At 53.0% G+C, this 24,221-nt stretch overlaps 3 protein-coding genes across 6 annotated transcripts; 2 read left to right on the forward strand and 1 right to left on the reverse strand.

Annotated features, from left to right (window-relative positions):
- Positions 1–214: 214 nt before the first annotated feature.
- Positions 215–15,814, forward strand: LOC308112028 (bromodomain-containing protein 3-like). 3 transcript variants are annotated; one of them, XM_080467216.1, is made up of 12 exons: positions 215–329; positions 5,719–5,974; positions 6,080–6,191; positions 6,469–6,606; positions 6,798–6,942; positions 7,968–8,137; positions 8,389–8,790; positions 9,713–9,841; positions 9,921–10,127; positions 10,262–10,494; positions 10,578–10,876; positions 13,549–15,814. In XM_080467216.1, the coding sequence occupies exons 2-12, from the start codon at positions 5,883–5,885 to the stop codon at positions 13,665–13,667; spliced, it is 2,046 nt and encodes a 681-aa protein (XP_080323342.1). In that variant the 5' UTR covers positions 215–329; positions 5,719–5,882; the 3' UTR covers positions 13,668–15,814. The 3 variants fall into 3 exon arrangements, with proteins under 3 accessions (XP_080323342.1, XP_080323343.1, XP_080323344.1); XM_080467217.1 differs by having other exon boundaries at positions 9,921–10,103; XM_080467218.1 differs by having other exon boundaries at positions 6,798–6,906.
- Positions 15,815–16,723: 909 nt separating this feature from the next.
- On the reverse strand, positions 16,724–18,521 carry brd3os (BRD3 opposite strand). Its single transcript, XM_080467262.1, has 2 exons — positions 18,245–18,521; positions 16,724–17,953 (listed from the first exon to the last, which is right to left on the reverse strand). Exon 2 carries the CDS (start codon positions 17,889–17,891, stop codon positions 17,601–17,603), a length of 291 nt encoding a protein of 96 aa, XP_080323388.1. The 5' UTR covers positions 17,892–17,953; positions 18,245–18,521; the 3' UTR covers positions 16,724–17,600.
- Positions 18,522–20,405: 1,884 nt separating this feature from the next.
- Positions 20,406–23,684, forward strand: plpp7a (phospholipid phosphatase 7a (inactive)). 2 transcript variants are annotated; one of them, XM_080467248.1, is made up of 5 exons: positions 20,406–20,664; positions 20,866–20,925; positions 21,012–21,352; positions 21,791–21,972; positions 23,018–23,684. In XM_080467248.1, the coding sequence occupies exons 1-5, from the start codon at positions 20,480–20,482 to the stop codon at positions 23,222–23,224; spliced, it is 975 nt and encodes a 324-aa protein (XP_080323374.1). In that variant the 5' UTR covers positions 20,406–20,479; the 3' UTR covers positions 23,225–23,684. The 2 variants fall into 2 exon arrangements, with proteins under 2 accessions (XP_080323374.1, XP_080323375.1); XM_080467249.1 differs by lacking the exon at positions 20,866–20,925.
- The last annotated feature ends 537 nt before the right edge of the window (positions 23,685–24,221 follow it).

The raw sequence follows: 24,221 nt of genomic DNA on the forward strand, positions 1-24,221 counted from the left end.
ACAAGCAGATATCACCGGCCATTCACAGGACTCCAGTTTCGTCATCTTAGCCAATCACTGCACCCAGGCAGCCTTGAGGACCAATCACAGCGCTGGTACCACCTAGCAACAAATCATAGCCCCCAAATACCCTCTAACCAATCAGAGCTCTTCCCCCACGCGGTCATCCAATCAGATCACAACAACATGCTGCCTGCCACTCGGCACTGCGCCTGCGCATACTGTGGACAGCTGATAACTCATCTATTATGCTACTCCGCTAAATCCCGAATCCTGAAGGAATCCACCGGGAGCCGCCGCGGGACGCACCGGGAGCACCGAGACACAAAGTAAACAGGGCCCCGGCGGCAGGGGGAGCGGGCGGCCGGGCGGGGTTAGTTCGGGAGGGCGCAGAGTGGCTCGGGGATGTTGGGGCTGGCCGCTCGGCGCCTTCAGACAAAGCTCAGCTAACAGGCTAACGGGCTAGCAGCTTGTTAGCTCCAAACATCCGCACAGATCGGCTTTCAAACCGCCTCTAAGAGCTCGCAGCACGGCTCCACGCCGCTCGGGCAGCCCCGGGGTGCCTCAGGCGGGCGCTGCTGCCACCACGGCGGCGCTGTGAGCGACATTAGTCCGGTTCTCGGTCCTCGGTGAGCAGCCAGGCTCCATTAGCCACCGTTAGCTCATATCTTGCTCTGGCTTGCCCGCCATCTTTTAAAGCGAGAGAGGCTGTGGACGCGGCCGGAGCGGCGCGGCAGCCGCCCGGCCATTCGAGCCCCGAGGACCGCAGCGGCTGGTCCGCGGCGGGCGGAGGCGCCTATTGAGCGGGTTCGTGTGGTTTGTGGGGTCGCAGCGGCGGCTGTTAGCCGTTAGCTCTGCGGTTAGCTGCTGGTCGACAGCAGCGTGTGAGTGCAGGGCTCCGGCATGTGTGGATCCCCGCAGACCCAGAGGGCTGATCCGGGTGTGACAGGCGGGGGCAGGCTACAGTCTGGATGTGTGCTTAACTGGAGCAGCTCCGGGTTCAACTTGCTAGTTTTGTTTTGACAGTCACCGTAATAACAATCCAACTTGGTAGTTTTATTTTGACAGTGACCGTAATAACAATCCAACTTGGTAGTTTTATTTTGACAGTCAAGGTAATAACATTCCAACTTACTGGTTATATTTTGACAGTAACCGTAATAACAATCCAACTTGGTAGTTTTATTTTGATAGTCACCGTCATAACAATCCAACTTGGTAGTTTTATTTTGACAGTCAGTGTAATAACAATCCCACTTGGTGGTTTTATTTTGACAGTCACCGTAATAACAATCCAACTTGGTGGTTTTATTTTGACAGTCACCGTAATAGCAATCCAACTTACTAGTTTTATTTTGACAGTCACTGTAATAGCAATCCAACTTGAACTAGTGGTCCAACATGAAAACTACATGTTTCTGCCGTTGCCGTAGAAGCAAACATTGTTTTTAGAAATGAAAAGAAAAGAAAAGTGATGTTTTCTAAAGGTGGATTTAAAGTTCCTCTCCCAGAACCCTCTGGGAACCAAACTAGGATCCAGTTCTAGTTCTTGACGTTCGTCTCTAATAAAAACTTCCTGGAGGAAGTTCCTCTTCACACTGAGACTAACTGGTATTTCCAGCATTTTATTTTGGCGGGACATCCCCGGTTTGTTGACGTCTCAGCGTCCCAGAACCTCCTGAAGGTTCCCGAGGCTTCGTGTCACAAGATCCCGTTTGTCCTCTGGATCTCTGCACATCTGGATTCTCTGAGGACAAACCTTCAGTTCCACTACATCCAGACTTTCTCCAGGATTCAAGACTCAGATGTTGATGTTCTGGTTGGAGCTGCCGCCATCTTGGATATCCCACAATCCCTTGGGGCAGGTTTCCCAAGATGGCGTCAGTCAGGAACCATCAACAGTTTGATGGTTTGTCTGGAGACTTCTGGACTTTGTTGTGAAGGATTGAGGAACCTGCAGGTTGGAATGAGAGGAGAGGTTCTGGTTTGGTTGGTCCTCTGGACAGAGTCTCTTATGGACGGACGGGTTCAAGCAGGATTCTGGGACAGGAACTTTAGGAGAACTCACTCTGGATGTCTGAAGATTTCGTTGAGGACTTTCATGTGCATTTGACCCAAACGCATTTCAGTAACAAGTGGTTGTAGAACTGGACTGGGGAGTCTGCTACGTGGAGACCAGCAGGAGACGGTAGAACGTCCTTCAGGTAGAGACAGGTCTGCTCTGGAGACCAGCAGGAGACGGTAGAACGTCCTTCAGGTGGAGACAGGTCTGCTCTGGAGACCAGCAGGAGACGGTAGAACGGACAAACTCAACAGAAGGAAGAACTGGCATGTGAGCAACCGGGTTCAAAGATATCTGTCCTGTTGGACCGCTGGTGAACAGCGAGTCAACGAGAAGTGAAAACCAAAGATCCGACTGATGGAGAGCGACTCCAGAACATACCGCCATTTCAGCTGGGAGCTCGTCCTCACTGTGAGAGACATCCAGAGACCGTCAGTCTCACACAGGCTGAAGAACCACGAACACTGGAACACTGGAACCCTTTACACTGGTACTCTTTACACCGGGGACACTAGAACCGTTTACACTGGGGACACTGGAACCCTTTACACTGGGAATACTGGTACCCTTTACATGGGAAAACTTTCCACTGGGAACACTGGAACCCTGAAACCCTGTACACTGGGAACACTGGGACCCTTAACCCTGGAACCCTGTAAACAGGGAACACTGGAACCCTTCACACTGGATATACTGGAACCGTTTACACTGGGGACACTAGAACCCTTTACACTGGGAATACTGGTACCCTTTACATTGGAAAACTTTCCACTGAGGACTCTGGAATACGGGTACCCTTTACACCAAAGAACTTTCCATTGGGAACACTGGTACCCTGAAACCCTTTACACCAGGGACTCTGGAATACTGGTACCCTTTACACTGGAAAACTTTCCACTGGGAACCCTGAAACCCTGTACACTGGGACCCTTAACCCTGTACACAGGGAACACTGGGACCCTTAACCCTGGAACCCTGTAAACAGGGAACACTGGAACCCTTTACACTGGAACCCTGTAAACAGGGGACACTAGAACCCTTTACACTGGGAATACTGGAACCGTTTACACCGGGGACACTAGAACCCTTTACACTGGGAATACTGGTACCCTTTACATTGGAAAACTTTCCACTGGGGACTCTGGTATACGGGTACCCTTTACACCAAAGAACATTCCATTGGGAACAGTGGTACCCTGAAACCCTTTACACCGGGGACTCTGGAATACTGGTACCCTTTACACTGGAAAACTTTCCACTGGGTACACTGGAACCCTGTACACTGGGAACACTGGGACCTTTAACCCTGGAACCCTATACACAGGGAACACTGGAACCCTTTACACTGGGGACACTAGAAGCCTTTACACTGGATATACTGGAACCGTTTACACTGGGGACACTAGAACCCTTTACACTGGGAATACTGGTACCGTTTACATTGGAAAACTTTCCACTGAGGACTCTGGAATATGGGTACCCTTTACACCAAAGAACTTTCCATTGGGAACACTGGTACCCTGAAACCCGTTACACCGGGGACTCTGGAATACTGGTACCCTTTACACTGGAAAACTTTCCACTGGGAACACTGGAACCCTGAAACTCTTTACACTGGGAACACTGGGACCCTTAACCCTGGAACCTTTAACACTGGAACCCTGAAACTCTTTACACTGGGAACACTGGGACCCTTAACCCTGGAACCCTGGAACCCTTAACACTGGAACCCTTCAGAAGCGAGGCGTAACCAGAGCCAAATCTGGAGCGTTTCCTCCCACAGTCAGTTACGATGGGGGCGGGGTTTAGAGCGAAGCAGAGATGTGAAGTCACAACCGTGATCTCAGCCGGGCGACAGATCTGGACCTTATGAATCCTCTGTTGTTGTTGTTTACGTCCTCCGCTTTGCTCTAGTTGTTTAGTTACCTTTTTTTTTTTTTTTTGCAGCCGCAAAGCTGCAGCTGCAACTTCCGTGTTGGTTCTGAGAGAGCGAGCGTCGCCCTGGCCAAGTGACACCGGAACTACTCCGGTGTCACTTGGCCAGTCGGTGCCGGTGTCGCGCTGCTGGATGTGACAGCCGCAACTCCCGTGTTGGAGCAGAGATGGGAGACACGATGTGAGGACAGACACTGGGGCTCGGGGCGGCTCCGCCGTCCCGGCACACCCTGTGTGGACGTGGTTCCGATCCCATCGTCTCGTTGCATCACGTCGCACACTGGCAGGTCCCAGAACTCTGGCTTCGGGGAGCCGGCCAGTGTGAGCGACACGCGGCAGCCCGCACAATGGAGCACCGGCCAGCGACGCGACGAGCGGACTCGGCCGTCCATCGGTTCTGGCCGGAACGTCTCCTTCAGAGTCGTGGTCTCCGTCCTTCCTCATGTCTGCTCTTTAGGAACCAACATGAAAGTTGTGCAGCAAAAAAACCAAAACCAAAATCAAGCAGTGCAAAGATGAAAATGTTAACAGAGGATTCATACAGCGACAAATTAAAATATTGAGGGCGTGTAGGAAATCACTGACCAATCAGCAGACGGCTCCTCAAAACCGGACCCGATCTGTTGTCCTGAGAACCTCAACGGAAGGGCGATGGAAAACCTTCAACCTTCTGGAGAGGTTATTATCGGAAATTCCACAGTTCTTATGGTGGAAACCCGGGCCGTACCGGACCATACCGGTCCATCCCTGCACTTTTTGTGTGGTGGAAATGGGGCTTTGCATTGGAACCCTTTACACTGGGACCGTTTACATTGGGAACACTGGAACCCTTTACAATGGGAACACTGGAACCCTTTAAACTTGGGCCAATGGAACCCTTTAAACTTGGGATACTTGAACCCTTTACACTGGGAACACTGGGACCCTTTATAATGGAACCCTTTACACTGGGAATACTGGGACCCTTTACATTGGGAACACTGGAACCCTTTACACTGGGAATACTGGAACCCTTTACATTGGGAACACTGGAACCCTTTACACTGGGAATACTGGAACCCTTTAAACTTGGGCCACTAGAACCCTTTACATTGGGAACACTGGAACCCTTTAAACTTGGGATACTTGAACCCTTTACACTGGAGCCCTTTACACTGAGAACACTGGGACCCTTTATAATTGAACCCTTTACACTGGGAATACTGGAACCCTTTACACTGAAAGCCTTTACACTGGGAATACTGGAACCCTTTACACTGAAAGCCTTTACACTGGGAACACTTCAACTGTTTACACTAGAACCCTTTACACTGGGAATACCAGAACCATTTAAACTTGGGACACTGGAACCCTTTACACTGGGAATACTGGAGCCCTTTACACTGGGAACACTGGAACTCTTAACACTGGGAAGAATGAAACCCGTTATATTAGAACCCTTTACACTGGGAACACTGGAACCCTTTACACTGGAAACACTTCAACTGTTCACACTAGAACCCTTTACACTGGGGACACTGGAACTTTTTACACTGAAAGCCTTTACACTGGGAACTCTGGAACCCTTTACACTGGGGACTCTGGAACCCTTTACACTGGGGACACTGGAACCCTTTACACAGACACACAGAGTTGGTGTGTGTACTAGCTGTATATAGCAGTTGTTGAACGTGGTGTGTGTGTGTGTGTGTTTCCATTCTAACTGAGTGTGTGTTTTTCAGGTTGTGCGATGGGAGTTTGTCTCTTTGGGGGACTCGGTGACAGCAGCGCCTGAACTGAACACACACACACACACCCACCCTGAGCCCGCAGAGGGAGTCAGATTTTCCCCTTCAGGTTGGACGCTGCCGTCCCACAGTGCATTGCTGCGTCACTGTCGTCCACCATGTCGGACGCCCCCGAGGCTGCACCCCCCAGCCCCCCTCCCCTCAGCAACCCGCCCCCCCCTGAGGTTACCAACCCCACCAAGCCCGGCAGGTGTGTGTGTCTGTGTGTGTGTGTGGGGTTATGGTGTGTGTGGGTGTGGTTATGGTGTGTGTTCTGAAGTGTGTGTGTGTGTGTGTGTGTGTGTGTGTTCTACAGGAAGACCAACCAGCTGCAGTACATGCAGAACGTTGTGGTGAAAACTCTGTGGAAGCATCAGTTCGCCTGGCCGTTCTACCAACCAGTGGACGCCATCAAGCTGTGCCTGGCAGTACGTACACACACACACACACACACACACACACACACACACACACACACACACACACACACACACACACACACACACACACACACACACACACACACACACACACACACACACACCTCATCCATCTTCCTCCTGGTCTGTGTGTGTGTGTGTGTGTGTGTGTGTGTGTGTGTGTGTGTGTGTGTGTGTGTGTGTGTGTGTGTGTGTGTGTGTGTGTGTGTGTGTGTGTGTGTGTGTGTGTGTGTGTGTGTGTGTGTGTGTGTGTGTGTGTGTGTAGGATTACCACAAGGTCATTAAGAACCCGATGGACATGGGAACCATCAAGAAACGTCTGGAGAACAATTATTACTGGAGCGCCAGCGAGGCCATGCAGGACTTCAACACCATGTTCACCAACTGTTACATATACAACAAGGTACACACACACCATGTTCAACAAGGTACATATACAAGTAGTACACACACCAACTCTGTGTGTGTGTGTGTGTGTGTGTGTGTGTGTGTGTGTGTGTGTGTGTGTGTGTGTGTGTGTGTGTGTGTGTGTGTGTGTGTGTGTGTGTGTGTGTGTGTGTGTGTGTGTGTGTGTGTGTGTGTGTGTGTGTGTAGCCCACAGATGACATCGTCCTCATGGCTCAGGCTCTAGAGAAGATCTTCCTACAGAAAGTTGCTCAGATGCCTCAAGAAGAAGTGGCTCTGCTTCCTCCAGCTCCCAAAGGCAAGAACAAGAGCAAGCAGCCTGCTGCTACCACAGGTACTGGTACTGCTGCTACCACAGGTACTGGTACTGCTGCTACCACAGGAACCACTGGTACTGGTACTGCTGCTACCACAGGTACCACTGGTACTGGTACTGCTGCTACCACAGGTACTGGTACTGCTGCTACCACAGGAACCACTGGTACTGGTACTGCTGCTACCACAGGTACTGGTACTGCTGCTACCACAGGTACCACTGGTACTGGTACTGCTGCTACCCCAGGTACCACTGGTACTGGTACTGCTGCTACCACAGGTACCACTGGTACTGGTACTGCTGCTACCACAGGTACTGGTACTGCTGCTACCACAGGTACCACAGGCACCACAGGTACTGGTACTGCTGCTACCACAGGTACTGGTACTGCTGCTACCACAGGTACCACTGGTACTGCTGCTACCACAGGTACCACTGGTACTGCTGCTACCACAGGTACCACTGGTACTGCTGCTACCACAGGTACCACAGGTACTGGTACTGCTGCTACCACAGGTACTGGTACTGCTACTACAACAGGTACCACAGGTACTGGTACTGCTGCTACCACAGGTACTAGTACTGGTACTGCTGCTACCACAGGTACCACAGGTACCACAGGTACTGGTACTGCTGCTACCACAGGTACTGGTACCTGCTGCTACCACAGGTACCACAGGTACTGGTACTGCTGCTACCACAGGTATTGGTACTGCTGCTACCACTTCTACTGCAGCTACCACAGGCACTGCTACGACCAAACATTGGTACTCCTGCTACTGCAGGTACTCGTGCTGCTACAACAGGTATTGTCACTAGTATTGCTAGTGGGACTGGTGCTACCACACCTTTTTCTACAGGTACTGGTACTGCTATTAGTACTGGTTAGGGTTTGGGGTTTGGGCTACAAGTACTACTACTGCTACTGGTGCATGTACCGGCACTGCTACTACAGATACTGCTACAGGTAGTACTGCAGAACTCCTAACTATACTGCAGTAATGTAGTACTGCTGTACTCAGATTACTCTGTTTCTTCCTCAGTGAGCCAGCAGGCAGAGTCCTCGGCTTCCCCTCCCTCCTCCTACCCCTCCCCCTCCCCGTCTCAGACGCCTGTCATTTCGACCACGCCCACACCTGTCCAGGCCACACCCCCCATTTCTGCACCGCCGCCCCCTGCAGCCATGATGCCGTCGGCACAGCCTGTCGTCAAGGTAACGGCTGTTTGACTGTGGCTTCACCATGACAACCACATTACAATGAACGACAGCTAGTCACTAGATCACTAGCAGTAATGTGTGTGTGTGTGTGTGTGTGTGTGTGTGTGTGTGTGTGTGTGTGTGTGTGTGTGTGTGTGTGTGTGTGTGTGTGTGTGTGTGTGTGTGTGTGTGTGTGTGTGTGTGTGTGTGTGTGTGTGTGTGTGTGTGTGTGTGTGTGTGTGTGTGTGTGTGTGTGTGTGGAGCAGAAGAAAGGAGTGAAGAGGAAAGCCGACACCACCACTCCGACCACGTCAGCCATCTCTGCCGGCCGCGCCGACTCTCCATCCGCCCAGGACGCCAAACCGGCCAAGCTGGCTTCATCCCGCCGCGAGGCCGCCGCCCGCCCCGCCAAGGCCCGGCGGGAGACAGGGGAGGAGGTCGCCGGCGGCGAGGTGGGGGGCGGGGGAGGAGCCGGCTCCGGCGGCAGGAAAGGGGGCGGGAAGCTGGGTGAGCAGATGAAGCACTGTGACGCCATCTTGAAGGAGATGCTGTCCAAGAAGCACGCCGCCTACGCCTGGCCGTTCTACAAGCCGGTGGACGCCGAGGCGCTGGAGCTGCACGACTACCATGACATCATCAAACACCCCATGGACCTCAGCACCGTGCGGGTAATCCAGCAGATTACACCTGACACCCAGTACCCTTAGCACTAACACTTACCTCACCATCATCCAGGTAATCCAGAACATCTCCACAGATTACACTCCGAACCAGTCTGTCACTCTCCTGATACCAAGAACCTCATCCCTAATCTCGAAGCCTAACGCTAATCCCTGTATTTATCCTAATCCCTAATCTGTCCCTTAATCTCCTAATCCCTAACCCAACCTTAAATTCTGGAGCCCGGGATTTTGAACCCATAAGTTTAATTTAGTTCCTGTCAGAAACGACACTGATAAAAAATATTTGACCAAAGTTATTGAGGGGAGGAAGAGTGCAGTGGTTCTCCTCCTCTGTGTTAGAACATGATGCAGTGGTTCTCCTCCTCTGTGTTAGAACATGATGGAGTGGTTCTCCTCCTCAGTGTTAGAACATGATGCAGTGGTTCTCCTCCTCTGTGTTAGAACATGATGCAGTGGTTCTCTTCAGTGTTGGAACATAATGGAGTGGTTCTCCTCCTCAGTGTTAGAACATGATGCAGTGGTTCTCCTCCTCTGTGTTAGAACATGATGCAGTGGTTCTCCTCAGTGTTAGAACATGATGCAGTGGTTCTCCTCCTCTGTGTTAGAACATGATGCAGTGGTTCTCCTCCTCTGTGTTAGAACATGATGCAGTGGTTCTCTTCAGTGTTGGAACATGATGCAGTGGTTCTCCTCTGTGTTAGAACATGATGCAGTGGTTCTCTTCAGTGTTGGAACATGATGCAGTGGTTCTCCTCTGTGTTAGAACATGATGCAGTGGTTCTCTTAAGTGTTGGAACATGATGGAGTGGTTCTCCTCCTCAGTGTTAGAACATGATGCAGTGGTTCTCCTCCTCAGTGTTAGAACATGATGCAGTGGTTCTTTTTCTCTGTCGTTGCTCCTCCACAGAAAAAGATGGACAAAGGAGAATACAACGACCCTCAGAGCTTCGCCACTGACGTCAGGTTAATGTTCTCCAACTGCTACAAGTACAACCCGCCGGACCACGAGGTGGTGGCCATGGCCCGCAAGCTGCAGGTTTGAGAACCCGTCCCGCCGGAGCCCCGCCCCCGGTGGCTCCGCCCCCACTAACCCGTCTGCTTCTCGGTGTCCTCAGGACGTGTTCGAGATGCGTTTTGCTAAAATCCCGGACGAGGGCCTGGAGGCCTCCGTCCCCTCCACCACGCCGCTGGTTAGTAAAAGCACCGCCTCCTCCGACAGCAGCAACAACTCCTCCTCCGACGAATCGTCCGACTCCGAGGAGGAGCGGGCCACGCGGCTGGCCGAGCTTCAGGAGCAGGTTGGTGCTGCCGACCAATCACAGGTCAAGAACGTCCTGATTTCTTCTTTTTCAACATTATTTGCACATTCATCCGCTTTGCTCCGCGAAGTAAACGTGGCGGACGAGGCGCCGCGGCGTGCCGATGGTTGTAGTTGATCTTGAGTGTGTCCCTCCAGCTGAAGGCGGTGCATGAGCAGCTGGCCGTCCTCTCCCAGGCTCCCGTCAGCAAGCCAAAGAAGAAGAAAGAGAAGAAAGACAAGGAGAAGAAGAAAGACAAGGACAAAGACAAGGTCAACAAGGGCAAGATAGAAGAAGAGAAGAAGCCCAAGGCCGCTGCCCAGCAGCCCAAACCGGCCAATCAGAAGAAGGCGCCGGCCAGAAAAGCCAACAGCACGGTGACGGCCACCAGGTAAAGGGCGGTCTCCACTGGGGGGCGCCGCAGAACCGCCTTCCACCCTCATGGGAACGTCACCGCCCTCTCTCTGTTACCAGGCAACCCAAGAAAGGCAGCAAGACGTCGGGCGGCGGGGCGGCCAACGGAGACGACGGCGAGGAGTCGTCGCTGCCGATGTCGTACGACGAGAAACGGCAGCTCAGTCTGGACATCAACCGGCTGCCGGGCGAGAAGCTGGGCCGCGTGGTCCACATCATCCAGTCCAGAGAGCCGTCGCTCAGAGACTCCAACCCCGACGAGATCGAGATCGACTTCGAGACCCTCAAACCCTCCACCCTCCGAGAGCTGGAGCGCTACGTCAAGTCCTGCCTGCAGAAGAAGCAGAGGAAGCTACTGCGTGAGTACCGCCCCCATTCCCACAGCGGTGGAGTCATGGACCACTGTCCTCGGTCCCACTGCAGTACGGCCCACAGCCGGTACCAGCGGTGTGGCCCCCTGCTGGGCGGAGCAACACCACCTCTGCTCAGTATCAGGGTGTAGTGAGCAGCTCGCCTCCATCACTCCTCCACTGCACAAGACAATGTTTGGCCACTAGCTGTGGCAGTTATATGATAGTACCACTGCCCTGGACCTGTTTACTGCCACTGTACAGGACTAAAACTACATGAAGGAACTACCAATCAAGTACTTTAAGGTTTGTTGACGAGCTGAGAAGCAGCGATTACTTGAAATGAGAACGACTGAATACATTTAAAAGTATAAAATAACTTAAATTTCCCGCAAACGCAAAGTATTAAAAATACAATCTCTTAGGAACAAATTCTCAATGTGGATATTTATACGTTATTTATACATTAAAGTACTGCGGGGCGGGGCTCAGGTGTGTACTACTCCTTGAAACACAGGATTTCTCATGATAAATACCCGTCTCACCTAATTCTCCCGATGTTTAGTGGAGCCCCGAGGACAGGGAGTCGCTCTGCCGGCGATGGAGGCGTGGCTTACCGCAGCTCTGTGACTCCGCCCACTGATTACAAGTAGGATGAATCAGACGGGAGTAAAGTCGTTATCGTCTGAGATCCTCTGATGAAACAGGATTTCCTGAAATGCCACTTTCTCTTTTCTCTTGGCGGTTGTGGGGGGGCCATGTGGTTCAGCGAGGGAGGGGCAGCATAGAGCTACATTGAAGATATAGAGCTACATATTTAGAATGTACAGAAACTGTGATTGATCATAAATCCTACACAAATGAATAACAACTAGTTTTTAAGGGCTCCCTGAGCGGGCCGGCAGCAGCAGCACCTCTGGTTCTACTGGTCAACAGGAGTAAAGGACTGGTCTGACGCTTAGAAGTTCTAGACCAGATCTGGTGGAGTCTCAGCGCGCTAGCACCGTCCTGCTACGTCATCGTAAACGAAGGATGAGAAACGAACGCTGCACAGCCCCCGGGGCTTTAAACACCCAATATACCCAGAAGGGCAAAATGGCCTTGGTAATTTCTGTCACCTTCGGTATCGGTAGATCTTCGGTTCATCGCCCAGAACCAAGTCCGACCACAGAATCCGGTTACAAAGTAGGCGGGGTTGTGAGCGACGCAGAGATGTGACGTCGTTTCACAACAGTAGTCGGTCACCAAAGTAGAAGTTTTGATACAGCTCAGGAGGCGGAGCTGCAGCTCAGGAGGCGGAGCAATAGCTCAGGAGGCGGAGCTGCAGCTCAGGAGGCGGAGCTGCAGCTCAGGAGGCGGAGCTGCAGCCGTGAGCCTTGTTCTCTGACACAGTGAAAACTATGTCCTTGTGAACAGCAGCGTCCAGCTCCTGCTGAGGCTCCGCCTCCTGTTACTGAGAGGAGGAGCTCCTGCTGAGGCTCCGCCTCCTGTTACTGAGAGGAGGAGCTCCTGCTGAGGCTCCGCCTCCTGTTACTGAGAGGAGGATTTCCTGCTGAGGCTCCACCTCCTCTTACTGAGAGGAGGAGCTCCTGCTGAGGCTCCGCCTCCTGTTACTGAGAGGAGGAGCTCCTGCTGAGGCTCCGCCTCCTGTTACTGAGAGGAGGAGCTCCTGCTGAGTCTCCGCCTCCTGTTACTGAGAGGAGGAGGTCCTGCTGAGGCTCCGCCTCCTCTTACTGAGAGGAGGAGCTCCTGCTGAAGCTCCGCCTCCTCTTACTGAGAGGAGCGTCTGCACCTGGTCTGAACACCAGGGGGCAGTGTAGCACCACATTTCAATAAAGCAGTTCAGTAAACCAGCAGTGAGCACGAAGCGGAGGATGAGAACAACAATGGAGGGTTTGTAAGACGAGGAGATATTTAAATATTGCTGCTTGTCCAGAGTGACGGTCCTCACTGACCAATCAGCAGACGGCTGTTGTAGCTCCGCCTTCTGGAACCGTACCTCTGTGCTAGCTACCTCAACGGAGGGGTGACCAACAATGGTGACGGTTGGGTACTTTAGGTACTTTAGGTACCATCCACAGCTTTTAGCCACCGTCCCACCGCTGGCTGTGCCGGGACGGAGCAGGACGGGTTTTCCTGCGTCTTCACGGACAAAAGTAGTGAATGGTCCGGAATGTCACGCCTCCCCTGCTGGCCATTTCTGCGTTGTTCGCCCGACACATCCCCGCGTCATTCCCAACCCCGCCTACAAATACTGCGGTGGAACCACACAACAGAACTGGGTCTGGGTGTGCTCTGCCATACCGTACCGACCTGCCAGGTACTGCGGTGGGACCACACAACAGAACTGGGTCTGGGTGTGCTCTGCCGTACCGTACCGACCTGCGGTGGGACTGCTCAAAGGTGGAGTCAGGAACCGTCGGCGGCCGACTGTCCACCCAGCTGCATCAGCTATTTGGGGGAAAGTCTGGAAGTGGCCTGTTTCATCTGGACTCACATGTTCTGCAGTTTCTGGGCTAGAACCCGTCCCGGACTCTTCGGTCCACTTCAGACCTGTCCATGGACCTCGGAAGTGTCCCCGAGTCCAGGCTCTGGTCTCTGTGTGCCGATCTTTAGCTAAGTGTTTTCTGTGATGACCTGTGACATCATCGTGTTAACTCCACCCACTCTCTCCTTTCTAGAGAAGGCAGCTGGAGGCGGGGCCTCAGGAGGCGGGGCTAGTCGTTTGAGTGGCAGCTCCTCTTCCTCTTCTGATGACAGCTCCTCGACAGGAACCTCCTCTTCCTCCGACACAGACTGAACACACACATTTATCCACCCCACACACACACACACACACAACACACACTCATGTAAACTTCCATCCTGAACACACACACACACACACACACACACACACACACACACACTCTCTCTCTCTCAGACTCGGAGACTGTATGTAAATAGGCTGACCTGTTTTTTTTAGCTCCTAGTGTTTTGTTTATTTTTCCTGGAGAAATGGAGGAGGAGGAGCAACAGCAGGAGGAGGAGGAGGAGGAGGAGGAGGAGGAGGAGGAGGAAGAGGAAGCAGTAATATCAGCTTCCTGCGGCTCCCCCTGCTGGCAGAGATGATGAAGTGCGTCCTGCGGTGGATTCTGTGTGTGATTGGACAGGGACGTGGAACTGGAATCTGGAGCTTGTTTCATGCAGTCCAACAATCGGACCGGATCCAGCCTCGGCACCTCACTCTTCTTCCTCTTCCTCTTCCTCGGGCACAGCCGGCGGTGACCCCTGAACTCTGAAACCATTCCAGAAACATCTGCAGAGCATCACGGGAACGGAGAAGATGTGGAAATCAAAAAGAAGACTGGCGGTCTGCTCGTGGTCCATGTTGGAGGGTCATGAGCTGCAGGACGACCTGGTGCAGAGAGAAGACCTGGAGGGGCTCGAACACAGCGCCACCTTCTGACAGCTGCTCTCCCAAACACACAGTCCACATTGGAAAGAGCTGGAGACACAGCGCAGAGACAGACAGGAAGTGCTCCACACAGGAAGTGCTCCACACAGGAAGTGCTCCAGACAGGAAGTGCTCCAGACAGGAAGTGCTCCACACAGGAAGTGCTCCAGACAGGAAGTGCTCCACACAGGAAGTTCAGAAGATCAGAACAGGAAAATGAAAACTTGTTTCTGTTTGGTCTTAAAGTCACTTCCTGTTAAAAAGTTGAGTCTTTCAGATTAAAACGTCGCGCCGCCACACAGGTGAGCTCCGGTACGCAGCGACCAATCAGACAGCAGCTCGGTGAGGTGCTCTGATTGGTCGTCTCTCTGCACCTCATCTCAGCCTCAGTGGAGCCCTGCTAAAAGACTCCGCCCCCACCTGTTGTCAGGGGGTGTGGCCCGGCGGTTCTGGCCCCGCCCCCAGCACCGGCTGTGTTAACAGAGGGCAACAAACTTATTTTTTTTAACACTACATTTCCTTTCCTTTCAGTTTTTTTTTTTTATTTTATTTTATTTTATTTTTCAGGTTGTGTGCTGAACTTGTTTGTGTCTTATGAGGTTCTCGATATTAAAAAAAAAAAAAAAGTCTTTGTACCGCTGTCCTGTTAGCCCCGCCCACCTTCGCCAAATCAGACCCGCTCCCGGCGATGCCTCGGCGACACCTCAGACTCGGCGTGACGCAGCAGATCACCACTGCTCTTTTCTCTCCACATTTAAAAAGTCGGCGCCAAATGTTTTCATCGTATTTATTCACCGCGCCGACGTCCAGAGCTCCTCGTCTGTAGAACGTCCCCGGACAGAGCCGACGCCCCCACCGACCAGGACAAACGCCTCGTCGCTGTTGAAACAGAGGTGGGCGGGGCTGCCCCACCTGCTCTACTCTGATTGGTTACCTTTGTCATGAATGGTGACCTGACAGTCGGCCATCTTTGTAGTCCGGTGTCCGCCATGATTCACAGTGGACGAGTCTCCAGCCGCTGACGTGTCGGGTGTCCTCCCTCACGGGGCCGGCCTCTACACGGACGTTTCTGATTGGTCGAGGAGAACCAATCCCATGCTCGTGGTGGAATTCACACCCTGTTGCCATGGAAACACGTTTGGGGGCGTTTTACAGACGAACCAACAAGCAGAAAGTCGGTCACACAGTCGGACAGCTCGTTGCCACAGTAACCCCCTTCTGTTTGTTTTTAGTTGGTCGAGCTTTGATGCTAATAGTTAATTTTTGTATTTTAATAAGAAAAAGGAAAAAAGTGATTTTATGTATTTGCATGCACTCCGGCCGTACGTCCGTTCTTTCTTCCGTATGTTTGAGCACTGTATAGTAGCTGTATAGTAGCTGTCTGAGGTGGAGCTAGTTAGACAGAGACCGAGAGGACGGCGCCGCGACGGAACAACCAGTCCATTTGATGTAATTACTGATATGGGATCCTTATTTTCTGAGTTCATTTGTTTTCATAAATAAACACATAAACCGACTCGACGACTCGACTCTGCTTCGCCGTGACGCGAACGCTACACCAGCTAACGCTACACCAGCTAACGCTGGCGGGTCAGGTGAGGATGCGGACCGTACAGAACCGTCCAGAACCACAGGCACAATAGAACTTGTAACACCAGGAGCTTCAGCTTTATTTTCCTGAGGCGCTGACAGCATTAGCATTAACCTGGTTAAATAATGCTGAGAACTTGAACGTAACTTCTGTTTCCAAGAACTACTTCGTTACTTTGAGTACTTTCCCAGCAGGAAGCGCCACAAGGTTCACCCCTTCACCAGGTCTGGTTCCACTCTGCAGACCCAGAACCTGGACCACATGCAGTTACAACCCCTGCTGGTGTGGGGGCGCTATCGCCCCTCAACACTGAGCAGAGAGGAAGAAGAAACACTGCTCAGTGATTGGTCCTCTCCAATACTTCTTCCTCTCTACTTCCTCCTCTCTACTTCCACTCTTCTTCCTCCTCTCTTCTCCCTCTACTTCCTCCTCACTTCCTCCTCTCTACTTCCTCCTCTCTACTACCTCCTCACTACTTCCTCCTCTCTTCTCCCTCTACTTCCTCCTCACTTCCTCCTCTCTACTTCCTCCTCTCTACTACCTCCTCACTACTTCCTCCTCTCTACTTCCTCCTCTCTACTTCCTCCACACTTCTTCCTCCTCTCTACTTCCTCCTCCTCTCTACTACCTCCTCACTACTTCCTCCTCTCTACTTCCTCCTCCTCTCTACTACCTCCTCACTACTTCCTCCTCTCTTCTCCCTCTACTTCCTCCTCACTTCCTCCTCTCTACTTCCTCCTCACTACTTCCTCCTCTCTACTTCCTCCACACTTCTTCCTCCTCTCTACTTCCTCCTCCTCTCTACTACCTCCTCACTACTTCCTCCTCTCTACTTCCTCCTCCTCTCTACTACCTCCTCACTACTTCCTCCTCTCTACTTCCTCCTCCTCTCTACTTCCTCCTCCTCTCTACTTCCTCCTCTCTACTACCTCCTCACTTCTTCCTCCTCTCTACTTCCTCCTCTCTACTTCCTCCTCACTTCCTCCTCCTCACTACTTCCTCCTCTCTACTTCTCCTCTCTACTACCTCCTCACTTCCTCCTCTCGACACCTGGACCTCGTCCACTCGGTGTTAATCGGTGAGTTGACTGGAGTCTTACTGAGTTGATGTTTTTAACGTGAGCATTAGCCCGTATTCAGCGTAACTGAGATTAGCATTAGCATGCTCTAATAGCAGTTAGCTTCTCGCTCTAAGAGCTATCTACGTGTTGGTAGATTATCTCAGCAAACACCAGTTTATAGAGCATCTTCCTCCTCTAATCCAGATTATAGAGCATCATCCTCCTCTAATCCAGATTAAAGAGCATCTTCCTCCTTTAATCCAGATTATAGAGCATCATCCTCCTCTAATCCAGATTATAGAGCATCTTCCTCCTCTAATCCAGATTATAGAGCATCATCCACCTATCTGCCAGGAGAGATGGAGCAGAGCTGAACGCTAATGCTGACATCACAATAATCCAGAGGTGAGCTTTATCACTTGGTTCCGTTAACGTTTGCACACTGGCTGGAAGGCTAATGCTAATGCTAATGCTAACGGCCCGATGAAGCAGAAAACCTCAGAACCGTCACATTTTAATTAAAAATAAAACGGAACAAACGTGAGGATAAAACTGTCCGTTCACGTCGTTTGATTCTGCAGCCGGTTCCACTGAAGCTCTTCTGACCCGGGTCGGGCCTGGAGAACCAGGAATATCTGTTCTTCTTCTACATCAGGCTGCAGATCCTGGAGCGGGCCTGGACCTCCTGCAGAACCCGGTGGTCCCGGACCAGCACAGCCTGGTTCCCGTAGCTGCTGTACCAGGCGGACTGGCTCCGGCTCAGGTAGGAGGCGGGCGGCGCCCCCTGCTGCTGCTGCTGCTGCCACACCAGCAGCGACGTGTCTCGGTACCGCAGCGAGCAGAACGCCTCCGACAGGGCCTTCTGGGCCAGAGGGGGGCGGCCGGGACCGGGACCGGGACCGGGACCAGCGTCCTGCTCAGCAGACGCCTCTGACATCCTGCAGGTCTCCCAGGACCAGAACCTCACGGGCCGGTCCAGACCAGCTCAGGTCCACATACCTGAAGAGAGCAGACGGAACCAGAAAATTCAAATCCACATCCAACAGGTACCAAGGGAGGAACACACACACACACACACACACACACACACACACACACACACACACACACACACACACACACACACACACACACACACACACACACACACACACACACACACAGCGCCCCCTGCAGGTCAAGCGTGGACTAAATGTTTCGGATTAACTGAACTTCGGAGTTTTAATCGTATTATATTGTTGTAGAACCGCAACCGGCAGCGGGTTGGACCCGGTTCGGTTCTGGACTCACCTTCGTGTCCCAGCCGGCCGCCGTAGCTCCTTCCAGTGCCATGCTACCGGGGCTACCGGGGCTACCGGCCGTCAGAACCCGCTGCAGACTGAAGCTCACGCGGTGACGTTTCTCTGGCAGATTAGCCGTTAGCATCGTTAGCTCTCAGCTCGGAACTGTTGCCCGTAGAAACAGTGTGTCGCAGTCAGGTCCGGGTAGGAACAGAGACATGCAACAAAGGTTCCCGCGGGTCCGGGCCGAGTTCAGAGAGAAGCCGCTGATGAGGTCAACGTGCCCCAAAGTGGGCGGAGTCACGGTGACGTGTTCAGGTTCACTGTTCACTGAGCGGCAAGTCGATCGAAATGTTTTCCAGTCACAGTGAACCAGGTTCCTCACCTTCACCCCAGGAAGCTGGGGCAGATGTGGGGAGCCAGAGATTCTGCCCCCCCTGATTGTGATAAGGTATTTTATTTATTTTAATGACAAAAATAAAAACAAAAACTCCAGAATCGGCAGCTCATTTGCAGTTCTAAACATATTCAGGGCTTTTTATTTTAACTTACTTTGTCTTTTCCACGAGGTTCTTCCTCTTTCCTCCAGCTGCCTTACAATTACACAACAATGTCCAATTATGCAAATTAGGTCATGACGTCATTTAGCGACTTTGAGGACAGCCAATAGCTGCTTTCCTTCCTGAGGAGTTGGCACCACTGGTTGGGTTTGTGGGAGACGTGCTCGGGCAGCGTGGTGTTGAGGCCCGGTCGTCCTCCATAAGAACAAGGAGGAAGTCCAGCCTGAACATCCTGCTGAACCCAATGACCTGGTTCTGCTGTTCCAACCATCTGGGCCAAAGTCTGGACCTTCAGCACCGTGTGCTGCTCGTTCCAGCTCTCTAATGACTACCGGTCATATTTTAATCATGTTTAGCTTGTAGCCTCTCTGCTGCAGGAGCAGCTGGTAACTCTGCCGGAGGGCGGAGTTACGTGATGCTCCTGAACGCATCACTGAGACACAAACCGTGTTACATGTTAAATGTTTCTGAACAGCAGAGGGCAGTGTGCAGGGGCAACGCCAGTCCCACATCATTGCTGGGCCAGAGGGCGGCCAGAGGGGGGCCAGAGGGGGGCCAGAGTGAGGCCAGAAGGGGGCCAGAGGGGGGCCAGAGTGAGGCCAGAGGGGGGCCAGAGGGGGGCCAGAGGGGGGTCACAGCGAGGCCAGAGGGGGGCCAGAACCTGAACTAGAACCTGAACTAGAGCCTGAACTACAACCTGAACTAACTACAACCTGAACTAGAACCTCAACTAGTACCTCAACTAGAACCTCAACTAGTACCTGAACTAGAACCTGAACTAGAACCTGAACTAGAGCCTGAACTAGTACCTGAACTAGAACCTGAACTAACTACAACCTGAACTACAACCTGAACTAGAGCCTGAACTACAACCTGAACTACAACCTGAACTAGAGCCTGAACTACAACCTGAACTAACTACAACCTGAACTACAACCTGAACTAGAACCTGAACTAGTACCTCAACTATAACCTGAACTAGAACCTGAACTAACTACAACCTGAACTACAACCTGAACTAGAGCCTGAACTACAACCTGAACTAACTACAACCTGAACTACAACCTCAACTATAACCTGAACTAGTACCTGAACTAGAACCTGAACTATAACCTGAACTATTACCTGAACAAGAACCTCAACTAGAACCTCAACTAGAACCTGAACTAGAACCTGAACTAGTACCTAAACTATAACCTGAACTACAACCTGAACTAGAACCTGCTTCTCTTTGGTGGGAAAGCCCTACTCGAGAACACCTGGAACCCTTAGAGGACTTCGGGACCCACCAGGACAGTTCAGAAACCGACATTAAAAATAAAACCTGAACTCAGACGGTTTTAAAACCGGTTCATGTTCCATCTTCCTGTCTTCGTCACTCCTGCTGTAGACAGAGTCCTCAAGTCCTCTGGCCTGGTCCTGGTCCAGTCCTCTGGCCTGGTCCCAGTCCAATTCTCCATGGTTTCTTCAGGTGGTTGTGAGTCTGGGATGTGGACCTGCAGGGGGCGACAGGGGGGGCCTGGTGGACTATACCTTTAAAGCCCCCCCCCTCCCCTCCCCCCTCCCCCCAGCAGCTGACAGCAGAAGAAGGCCAGCTTCTATCTATAGCTCAGTCCGTGTGAGTCTTGGAGCCGATCAGTCTCGCCCCCCAGTCCGTGGGAACTCGTTCGGACCGTCGCCCCGTCATGCCCGGCAGTCAGACCCGGAACCGGGTCCGGGACCGGAACAACGTCCTGAACCGGCCCGAGTTCCTGTCCCTGAACCAGACCCCCCGCAGAGAGCCCCCGGTGGGGGAGGGGAGGGGGGGCGGCGGTGGTCCGAGGCGAGCCGGGTCCAAAGCGCCGAGTCAACAGGAGGACTCTGGGGGGAGGTAACTGAGTCCACCTACTCACCGCTCACATAGAAGGTAGTCCTGGTCCTGGTCCTGGTCCTGTGTGTGTGTGTGTGTGTGTGTGTGTGTGTGTGTGTGTGTGTGTGTGTGTGTGTGTGTGTGTGTGTGTGTGTGTGTGTGTGTGTGTGTGTGTGTGTGTGTGTGTGTGTGTGTGTGTGTGTTCTCATTACAAACATCCAGCAGCAGCACCTTGTGGCCAACAGGAGAACTACACGTCGTCGGTCAGAACGTGAATCTTTGGTGAAGGAAAACATAGAAAGGATGAGTTTTCACTTGAACCATCGTCATGGAAACGGGGCTCAGTGTCACTGTCTGTCTCTCTGCAGGGGCTCCAGAGAGTCCTCTGAGGGGGGTCCCGGCCCCGGCCCGGGTCCCAGTGATGCCCCCCGCTGGCCGGAGCAGGACTGCATGCAGCTCAACCCGTCGTTCCGAGGCATCGCCGTCAGCTCACTGCTCGCCATCGACATCAGCCTGTCCAAGCGTCTGGGAGTGTGTGCGGGGGTACAGGGTCCCGGGGGGGTCCGGGGCCCCGGGGCTCCACTACGCTCCATGGTTTCCCTGCTGGCCCTCACCGGACACTTCCTGCCCTGGATCACCGGGACCCTCTTCTGTCTGTGGAGGAGCAGCACCATGGCTGGACAGGAAGTACTGGTGAACCTACTGCTGGGTGAGACTCTCTGTCTCTCTGTCTTTGTCTTCGTCTTTGTATCTGTCTCTCTGTCTCAGTCGTTGTCTCTGTATCTATGTATCTCTGTCTCTACATGTCTCTGTCTCTATGTCTGTCTTTGTCTATCTGTATCTATGTCTTTGTCTCTGTCTTTGTCTCAGTCTTTGTCTCTGTATCTCTGTCTGTCTCTGTCTCTCTATATGTCTCTGTCTATGTCTCTCTGTCGCTGTCTCTGTCTCTCTATCTGTCGGTCCCTGTCTCTCTCACCTGTCTCTGTCTCTCTCACCTGTCTCTGTCTCTCTATCTGTCTCTCTGTCTAAGTCTCTCTCACCTGTCTCTGTCTCTCTCACTTTGTCTCTGTCTCTCTCACCTGTCTGTCTCTCTCACTTTGTCTCTGTCTCTCTCACCTGTCTGTCTCTCTCATCTGTCTCTGTGCAGCTCTGGTCCTGGATGTGTTGACGGTTGCCGGGATGCAGAAGTTGGTGAAGCGTAGAGGACCGTGGGATTTCCCGCCCAGTTTCTTGGATTATGTTGCCATGGATACGTATTCTTTCCCGGCGGCTCACGCCAGCCGAGCCGTCATGGTGTCCAAGTTCCTGCTGACGCACCTGGTGCTGGCGGTGAGTCTGCACCCCGCCACTGTCCCCACCCCCATCACCACCCCTGTCCCCATCACCATCGCTGTCCCCACCTCCATCACCACCCCTGTCCCCATCACCATCGCTGTCCCCACCTCCATCATAACCCCTGTCCCCACCTCCATCACCACCCCTGTCCCCATCACCATCGCTGTCCCCACCTCCATCACCACCCCTGTCCCCATCACCATCGCTGTCCCCACCTCCATCATAACCCCTGTCCCCACCTCCATCACCACCCCTGTCCCCATCACCGTCCCCACCTCCATCACCACCCTTGTCCCCACCCCCATCACCACCCCTGTCCCCATCACCATCGGTGTCCCCACCTCCATCACCACCCCTGTCCCCCATCATAACCCCTGTCCCCACCTCCATCACCACCCCTGTCCCCATCACCATCGCTGTCCCCACCTCCATCACCACCCTTGTCCCCACCCCATCACCACCCCTGTCCCCATCACCATAGCTGTCCCCACCCCATCTCCACCCCTGTCCCCATCACCATCACTGTCCCCACCTCCATCACCACCCCTGTCCCCCATCATAACCCCTGTCCCCACCTCCATCACCACCCCTGTCCCCCATCATAACCCCTGTCCCCACCTCCATCACCACCCCTGTCCCCATCATAACCCCTGTCCCCACCTCCATCACCACTCCTGTCCCCGCCCCATCACCACCCCTGTCCCCATCACCATCCCTGTCCCTATCTCCATCACCACCCTTGTCCCCACCCCATCACCAACCCTGTCCCCACCCCATCCCCGTCCCCCATCACCACCCCTGTCCCCACCCCTGTCCCCACCCCATCACCACCCCTGTCCCCCATCCCCACCCCTGTCCCCACCCCATCACCAACCCTGTCCCCACCCTGTCCCCCATCCCCACCCCTGTCCCCACCCCATCACCAACCCTGTCCCCACCCTGTCCCCCATCACCACCCCTGTCCCCCATCATAACCCCTGTCCCCATCCCCACCCCTGTCCCCCATCACCACCCCTGTCTAACGCGTTCTGTCCTGCAGGTGCCACTGAGGATCCTGCTCTACCTGTGGGCCGTCCTTGTGGGCGTGTCCCGCGTGCTGCTGGGCAAACATCACCTGTCGGACGTCGGCTGTGGATTTGCGCTCGGCTTCCTGCACTTCAGCCTGGTGGAGTCGGTCTGGATGGACTCTGCTACCTGCCAGACCCTGATCTCCATCGGCACCCTGCGCTGGACTCCACTGCTCTAGAACCACTTCCTGCTGCTTCAGAACCGATTGGGACTGGTTAGGAATGGTTGGGACTGGTTGAGACAGGTTAGGACTAGTTGGGACTGGTTGAGACAGGTTGGGACCAACTGCTCTGGTCCAGTTCGGACCGGTCTCTTCTGGTTCTCACAGGTCCTGTTGGTTTTTCTATTTTTTTGTCACCTGCTGAACTGGATTCTTTAAGTGAAATTTGGATTATGTGAAGCATCTCCATTGGCTGCTGGGTTAGCGTTCTGATAGTCCTGGGCTCTGGAGGGCGCCGCCCTGGTGGACAGAGGTGGAGGTTGGTCCAAGGACAGTTTGCTGGATTTGGAGCACCAGCAGAAGTCGTCGCTCTGGTTGAACTTGTCATGGTCCTATGACGAGTTTTTATTCTCCTGAAATTCTGAAATTTAGACGGTTTGGTTCTGGTTCTGGAGATTTTCTGAATAAATTTAGATTTAAATAAAACTTTGATTGATGTTGATTGTTTTTCTGCAGGATGAGAACTGGTCCAGAGCAAAACGGACCAACTAAAACCAAAGAACCACAAACAGTGTTGCAACAGGAAGCCGGGTTCCTCCAACAGGAAGTAGAGTTCCTCCAACAGGAAGAAGAGTTCCTCCAACAGGAAGCTGGGTTCCTCCAACAGGAAGCTGGGTTCCTCCAACAGGAAGTAGAGTTCCTCCAACAGGAAGCTGGGTTCCTCCAACAGGAAGCTGGGTTCTTCCAACAGGAAAAACAGTTCCTCCAACAGGAAGAAGAGTTCCTCCAACAGGAAGCCGAGTTCCTCCAACAGGAAGCTGGGACAGGAAGCTGGGTTCCTCCAACAGGAAGCCGAGTTCCTCCAACAGGAAGCCGAGTTCCTCCAACAGGAAGCTGGGACAGGAAGCTGGGTTCCTCCAACAGGAAGCCGAGTTCCTCCAACAGGAAGAAGAGTTCCTCCAACAGGAAGCTGGGTTCCTCCAACAGGAAGCCGAGTTCCTCCAACAGGAAGAAG

The sequence above is a fragment of the Lipophrys pholis genome, assembly GCF_963383615.2.
Source record: "Lipophrys pholis genome assembly, chromosome: 7".
Lineage (NCBI taxonomy): Eukaryota > Metazoa > Chordata > Actinopteri > Blenniiformes > Blenniidae > Lipophrys > Lipophrys pholis.